Here is a 7,919-nt window from a genome sequence, read left to right on the forward strand (position 1 = left end):
TATACACACAGGAGTGTACACACACAGAGGAGTACACACACAGAGGAGTGTATCCACACACAGGAGTGTACACACACACAGAGGAGTACACTCACAGGAGTGTACACACACACAGAAGTGTATACATACACATAGGAAGCGTATACACAGACAAGTGTACACACACGCATGTATAAACAGAGGAGCACACAAACACACACAGGATCTAACCTTTATTGCCAATGAAGATATATCCATCAAAGCGATCTCTGAACAGAAGGATGTCATCAGGGTTCCGGAAGTTAATGTAGGCTCGTGAGTAGAGATGAGGATAGAGACTGAGACATGAAGGACAGTGTTAGTCAAACTGCAGGGTGTCCTTAGTTCTGCCTTTCTCAACTTTTATTAACACAGCACATACTTTTTATGCCAAAAATCACTTCTCAGCTAATTACAACAATCTGGATATTCTTTAGCAAAAAAACAAAACAAAACCAAAAAACCCCAACCATTAACTGAAGTCTTGAGTGCTCAGGAGCGTCCGTAAAGTACACAACCAAGGTTAAAATACTAGACTTCAGCAGGCAGTAGTGGAGCACACCTTTAATCCCTGCACAGGGAGGCAGAGGCAGGAGAATGTTCATAGGAGGGTGCAAGGTACAAGGAAGGGTTGGGATTGTACCCCTGCTGTTTTAACTGTTTTTCTAAACTTCCGCCATCTGAAAATCACCTGTGGTTTCAAATGATACCTGTTTAACAATTACTTATATGTTTACTTGAAAACTTTTTCTTTCTTTCTTTCTTTCTTTTTTTTTTTTTACAAAAATAGGTATCCAGAAGGAAATTATATATCGCATAATGAAAACATAGAAGTAAATATCGTGAAAAATCACGAATCCCAATGGTGCTGACATCTGCTGGTCAGGCCAGCCCTGTGTTGCTCCCTCCCATCACCTCAGGCACCACCTGTCTGACTGGATGGCGGTGCTGACAAGAGAAGGGTGGCAATTGCGAAGTCTGCGATTCTATACCTCTGGACTCAGTGACTGGTCCTTCACTAGCGAAAACACTCCAGACTCACGTGTGTAAGGGATGCACTCTGCTGTATCTCATCATACACTTTATTAAAAGCTACGTATGGAGGAAGGCCTGGAAACGCAAAGGGCCACCGGCGCACCAAGGTTCTAACAGAGGGCCGCGGCGACTCGCCCATCATAACGTGGGTGTGCCCTGACATCTGGAAGGGGTCCTCAGTCCACCCTTCACCTGTGCCCTGCCTGTGGCCCGCAGCAGCCCTCACCTGAGGTCCGCAGCTACCACCTCGAAGTAGTCGTGCGCAGGCAGGGGGCGCAGTTGCTCCTCCAGCTGCTCTTTGGTGAGGCCAGGGGGCAGACGCCGGAGGACCACCTGGGGTGAGCAAGGCTAGTCAATTTAGGTGCTGCCGCCCACTCCGCTCCGCCCACCCAGGCCGTGAGCTCGGCTGCTCCCCGACTCTCGTCCGCCGAGCCGGAGCCACCGCTGCTCTCCCACCCTCGGCGCCGAGCCGGTGCCACCCGTGCTCCCCGACCCCCGCCTGCTCAAGAGGAGGCGGCGGCTAGCGTCACCACGGCAACGCCGAGGGCCCTGCCCCGCCCCTCTGAGCTTCAAGGCGTCTTCTCGCGAGAATGCCTGACCCCCCCCCCCACGCATCCAGTGCGCAAGCCCAGTCGCCCCACGGAGGATTATGAGGCCCCACGCTCACCTTACTCAGCGCCGTCCTCTTTTCCTCGCGAGGCTTGCCCGCCCCGCTCTCACTGAAGGACGGGGCCGGAGCCAGCGCGGACTCCCTCCGAGGCGACTCGCGGCGGAATTGGGCCTCCGGGGCCGACAGTTTCTCCCTCCAGCTGGGGCCCCGCGCAGACAGGGCGGCGCCCGGGCCTCCGGCCCCCTCTTCCGAGCGCATCCCCACCGGCCGCCCGCCGCCGCTTCCTCCTCCGCGACAACGAAGCCTCGCGAGGACTAGACAGCCCCTCCCTTGGCATTCGATGGTCCAGCGTCCCCTCCCCGGCCCTGACGGGGGAAGGGGCGGTACCAGTGCTGCCCAGCGCCGGTCAGGGGCATCCCGGACAGCCCTGAATGCTGGAGGTGTCCCAAGTTCACGCGTGTACTGAATCCAGCCTTTTCCAAAGAAAATCCTTAGCATGCTACAGCAACGAAGACAGGAGATCAATACTGTCACTGTGCACGGAAAACAGATGCACGCTCCGGACATCCTGTGGGCTGCTGAGCTGCGATGTGGATGGCATCCCTGATAGTCTGGGACTGGGAGGGCACCAGGAGTCCAGGGCAATTTCTGGCCCACTCAGGGATGGCACCGAAACTAAAAACATTTTTTTTCTGCAGACATACAAGCTACACAGTCTTCCTATGTGCTCAGATTTTACATTTCACCTTTGCCTGTAGCTTTTAGTTATAGCCCTTTTCTCCTAAGTGAATGGACAATTTCAGAAATGTCGAGATTCACTTTAACTGTATCCAGGCTTCACAGTGACGTCCTGTATTGATACTGACACTCTTGAAATGTGACATAGAATTCTATTACAGCAACAGAAAGGTAACTGATACACTCTACTGTTTTGGAAACATTTCTCAAAAATTATTTCAAAGTCTTTATTGTCTTTTTTGAAAAAGAGACACAACAGTTTTCCATCTTTATTCCACTACATATAACTACTTGGTAGGTTCAAAAGACCAGAATACATCTGCAGCCAAGGTGTGCTATCCCATCTCTCAATTCAGGCCACTGGTCCTCAACATAGAGAAGCAGTCTGATTTCACATCAGGAAGCGGGAAATTCTGAAGACTATCAAGGATGTAAGGAAATACTGATCTATACTAGCACACGGGGGTGGGGTGGGGTCCTGGACCAATGTCTCAAGTTAAGTGCTGTGGTCTGACATAGATGTCTCTAACATCATGTCACTTTCATTCATTTCAATTTCAAAAGTTTCTTCCAAGGAAGGTCTGGACTCTGGGGTTTTATTGGCATTTTCCAAGGGTGCAATCCCTGCTTCCTCTGTGCTTGGTTTTTCTGCTTCAAAGTCCCTGAAATCCCATGGAGGTGAGATTATGTTCTTTAGTGTCTTCATTGTATGCACGTCAAAGTCATAACACTTTAATTTGTCTTTAATGTCTGCTCCTAAAAAGAAACACCATAATTAGAAAACATAAAATTCCATCATTAATAGTTATGCTACTGCCACTGCCATTTAAGTCCAACTACACTTTAACATGAACACACGTCAAAAGGGGATGCCATTTTCTTCTTTCCTTTTGTTCTCTATCTTCCACCATTCTCAAAGGAGATGCTGAGAAGTTCCCAAAGCATAGGCCATCATGGTTCCTTCATGGCTTCACAGCTAACTGTTCTCAAAGCTTGAGCAATTCCTCCTTACACTATGTTGGGTGCAGTCACTAATCTACTGCTCACAGAAATAAAGCATATTTTCAAACTATATCAAAGCATATAAAACATTAGGATTAATATATATTTGGGCCAATCAGATAGATTTCAGACATAACTGACAGCATTACACATTTCATTCTAGATAGTTTTCAAGATTGGGTACTTTGGCAGAGGATGACATACACGTCCTAAAAATAAAAGCAGTAAGTAGTAAATTATACCTTGGAACTTAAATGTGCTGAGAACTACCTCAGCGATGTGTAAAGCACACTTGAGGTGTATCTGTGAGGCAGGTTCAGAAGGAATAATTTAAGAGGGTAGGACACGCCCTGAATGTGAGCAGTAACACCCCTAAGCCTGGGGCCCAGATGGGATAAAAGGGAGAAAAGCAAAAAGGCAGCAAACAGCATTTTCTCCCTCGGCTTCCTGGCTGCCATGAAATAATCTCCTCTGTCCTCATGCCTTAGACTGGAGTTCCTGAAACTGTGCATCAAAATAAACCTTTTCCGAGTTGTTCTATCAAGACACTCCAACACAGTAACAGAAAGTCTGACAGAAGCTGGAGCTCAGACGCCTCCAAAGTCACAGGGGATGCTACTATTGGTGGTAAGCTTTTTATCTTGGGTCTTCAGGGTGTGTGAGCGTGTGTGTGTATATATAAATGTATACAGCTCAGTATCCATTCCCAGGTGAGAGATGTTGCTGAATGTCTTCAATATGTTTCCTAAACACATGCCACTCTTCCAGTGTTTGCCCCTTCTCATGGCAGGACACACGCACACAGTGGAATTTGAGACTATAAACATGTGCGCATACATACACACGTGCGCAGAGTGAAATTTGAGACTGTATATATAACTCAAGCTGCAGTGATCCAAGTGGTAAGATTATAGACATGTACCACCAGTTAAAGCATCTTTACCCATCTTTAATGCGTTTTTTTCTTGAGTATTTTTGTCTTATTCTAGACATGAATTTCCTGATATGCTGTGTTGAGAGTCGCAGCATGCATTTCATTCTTGTAATGGTGTTCAGTTCTTCATTGTATTAAAGCTCAGCTTATCATCCCCCGCTCTCTGTGGTTTCCCTCTTTACAGCTTCTTAGAGAAATCTTTACCTACCCCCCAGGACCAGACCCTAACATTTAACTCAATGAGCTCTCCTGATCTCACAATACTTGTTCCTAAAGAAATGCCAAGTATAGCAATTCTATTTAAAATTATCCTATTGTTTATCATTATGAAAGTCTTTCAAAGTATTAAAAACCACTATTATGTAAATGAAAGGCACCTTAAAGATCCACTAAAATACAGATTATTATATGCCGTGTATTATAAAACAAGGGGGACAAATCTCTGTGATTTCCTCTTCCACCATGGAGTAAGCCTGACTCTGGTACTACCATGTTCTATGTACAGCAAGGACTCAACTTGAAATGAGTCACTAACTCGTACTGTACTATTCTGACAAATTAAATAAGCTTCTTGAGTCCCAAACATTGGATGAGGTTTCAAGAGACCCAACAGAGAACACACTGTCAGGAGAATGATTTAATCTTACCGATATAAGCTTCAGAATCCCCAATGTACATTTCAATGCAGTGACCCAGCATTGTCACAGAAAATGTGTCATCTCTCCTGAGACCAAGAGCCTGCCAAAAACCACAGAGCATGGTTATTAAAACATTACTCCTTTCCTTTGTTAAAAAAGACCCATCAAGTATTCTATGGGGTCCAGGGTAGAGCAGACAGGTACTTATGAGCACCTCTCCAAGAGTGGGATGGGCTGGGGTCAGGGGTGTTCATCATACTATTCCATTCTTATCCCTAAAGTCTACCCCAACACATCAGGAAACTGTCTTCAGAGTTTTGTGAACCTTGTGCATTAGCTGAATGAAAGATCAACTACTGGGCTGCAGAGATGGCTCAGGGGTTAGCGGCACTGGCTGCTCTCTTCCAGAGGTCCCGAGTTCAACTCTCACAACCATCTATAATGAGATCTGGTGCCCTCTTCTGGCCTGCAGGTATACATACAGGTATAACACTATATTCAAAATAAATAAATCTTAAAACTTCCTGAGGTTAAGCTAACCAGCTCAGTAGTCCTATAAACCATAGGACTAACTTTAGGACTGTCTGTAGCTGAAAATTGCTAATTGATCCTTGAGGACCAGCTATGAACTTATTACACCAATGAATCTATCTATGAAATATTGCAGCTGGTGCACACCTTTAATTCCAGCACTTGGGAGACAGAGGCAGGTGGATCTCTCTGGCTAGCCTGGCCTACAGAGTGAGTTCCAGGACAGCCAGGCTACACAGAGAATCCCTGTCTCAAAAACTAAAAATACCGCAGTATTTTTATATATTGCCTTATATGTTATCTGTCTCTCCAAATATCTTTAGTGGATTGATCCTCAAGCCCACATGTTCTCAGATTCCGATGATTCTAAACCTGTGGTGTCTTAGAGCTGAGTTCCCCACGGCGGCTGTGACCAGGGACTGCTGTAGCATGGGTGCCCTGCCTGGGAAAGGAGTACACGTGATCAGGAGGGAAATGAACAAAGGAAGACTATGTGCATGTAATCTAGAAATTGTGTGGATGTCTAAAGCCTGTTGACAAGTCGGCATCTGAGAGGTTTTGTAAGAGTTACACAGCAGTATCTGCAGCTTGTAAAACCTAGACTCAAGAAAACAGCCATGTGTGCTGCCTCCAGGGCACCATATAAGGAAGAAACACTGGCTGCCTAGGCTGAAGACTGAAACCACTTACACACACAGACAAGCACACATACATTTTAATGCATATACTACAGCCAATAAAAATGACATCTAGGTACAGAAGAGCACAAAAACATGAAAGGAGATAGATGATTATGATAGTTCTCCCCTTTGTGGTCATTGTCCTTATTTATTGAAGCTTAATTTATCACTGCCCCTGTTTTTTATGGACCTTCAAAACACCTAACTCAAGCTTCAGATGGCTCATGAAATAAGGTATGTGAACTAAGAAAAGACTCTTTGTTATGGTAACTATGAGCACTGTTTTGTTCATCGACAAAAGGCACACGGAGTCAATGGTACAAGTTCTAAGGAAGACAGGGAGTAAGGCTCTCCCTGAATACAGGAATTTCTGCTCTTCTTGCTTGGACAAAATCCACATGGGACTGAACAATAAATATCTCAGGCCTATGCAGGATCAGACTACTGTTTACTTTAATCCAATGAGTACTAGACAGCATGCACACTGTCTCTGCAGAGGAAGAATACTCATATGGTCACTAAAGAAGTTTAAACCTATAAATAAGATGCTGGCTAGATGCTAGTCTCTTCTAAACAAGGAGCACATATTAACCACAGTTAGAATAAAGCTAAGACATACTGTGTGGAAATAGTCCACAGCGTTTTCGAAGTTGCCCATCAGGCTGTGGATGTATCCTATAGCAGAGTAGGTGGACGCATTCTGAGGGATGAGCACCAAGGCCTGCCTGTGGTAATCCAAAGCCTCAGCGTATTTTCTGTTGAAATAAGACACAGGGAGAGGAGAAGGAGGGAAGACAATTACTGGGTACAATAAAAGTGTTAATTAAAACAACAAAACAAAATGTTTATGACTGATTTATTTCCTGGAATCTCCTTAGCTGTACGGGGAACTACAGCATGAAGTGGCTGTGCCCTGTTCCATCTGAGAGACACCAGTTATAAAGTTCCTGACTCCCAGACTCAGCTTCACTTCACACCAATTTATCCTGATATATAACCCTTCCATACCTAGGGCAATTAAAAGCAATCAGAAGAGTTTTGCTTCATGTCTTAGTTAGTTTTTCTATTGCTCTGAAGAGACACCACGACCCTGGCAACTCTTATAAAGAAAGCATTTAATTGAGGCTGGCTTAGTTTCAGAGGTTCAGCCCATTACCGTCATGGTGTGGAGCAAGGCAGTGTGCAGGCAGACATGGTACTAGAGGACTTGAGAGTTCTTACATCTTGACTCAGAAGCAACAGGAAGTAGAGTGAGACACTGGATGTGGCTTGAGCATATGAGATCTTAAAGCCCGCCTCCACAGTGACACACTTCCTCTAAGGCCGAATCTACTCCAACAAAGCCACACCTTCTAATAGGGCCACCCTCTATGAGTTTATGGGGGCAATTACAATCAAACTACTACACTTTAACATATAAATTACTTGGAATAGAATTTTCCAAGTTGTTGGAATATTTGCTCTGTACAAATCTTTTGTGAAAAGGTTTCACGCTCAGTTAAAGTCTGGGAAATGTTAGAACATCAACTTCGGCCAATGCACTTCAGTTACTTTTTTCAAAAATAATTTTTATTGAGCTATATATTTTTCTCTGCTCCCCTTCCTTCCTACCCTCTCTCATGATCCCTATGCTCCCTATTTACTCAGGAGATCTTGTCTTTTTCTATTTCCCATGTAGATTAGAGTATTTCAGGTTTTTTGTTTGCTTGTTTTTTGTTTTTGCAGGGTTTTTT

General features: G+C 45.0%; 2 protein-coding genes across 3 annotated transcripts in view; both read right to left on the reverse strand.

The window, feature by feature from the left end:
• The window catches only part of Upf3a (UPF3A, regulator of nonsense mediated mRNA decay), a 16,426-nt gene extending 13,885 nt beyond the window's left edge, over positions 1-2,541 (reverse strand). Inside the window, exons 1-3 of one of the 2 annotated variants that reach the window (XM_026788786.1) lie at positions 1,721-2,541; positions 1,280-1,386; positions 211-317 (exon numbers count right to left, since the gene is read on the reverse strand). In XM_026788786.1, the coding sequence (XP_026644587.1) occupies positions 211-317; positions 1,280-1,386; positions 1,721-2,230 (724 nt within the window). In that variant the 5' untranslated portion in view covers positions 2,231-2,541. The remainder of the gene's footprint in view (positions 1-210; positions 318-1,279; positions 1,387-1,720) is intronic. The other variant, XM_005366249.3, reaches the window with a different exon arrangement.
• A 62-nt stretch (positions 2,542-2,603) lies between these two features.
• The window catches only part of Cdc16 (cell division cycle 16), a 23,806-nt gene continuing 18,490 nt past the window's right edge, over positions 2,604-7,919 (reverse strand). The window contains exons 16-18 of the mRNA XM_005366250.2: positions 6,806-6,941; positions 4,985-5,075; positions 2,604-3,157 (exon numbers count right to left, since the gene is read on the reverse strand). Of these exons, the coding sequence (XP_005366307.1) occupies positions 2,898-3,157; positions 4,985-5,075; positions 6,806-6,941 (487 nt within the window). The 3' untranslated portion in view covers positions 2,604-2,897. The remainder of the gene's footprint in view (positions 3,158-4,984; positions 5,076-6,805; positions 6,942-7,919) is intronic.

This window comes from Microtus ochrogaster, unplaced genomic scaffold (genome assembly GCF_000317375.1).
Source record: "Microtus ochrogaster isolate Prairie Vole_2 unplaced genomic scaffold, MicOch1.0 UNK7, whole genome shotgun sequence".
NCBI classification, from domain to species: Eukaryota; Metazoa; Chordata; class Mammalia; order Rodentia; family Cricetidae; genus Microtus; species Microtus ochrogaster.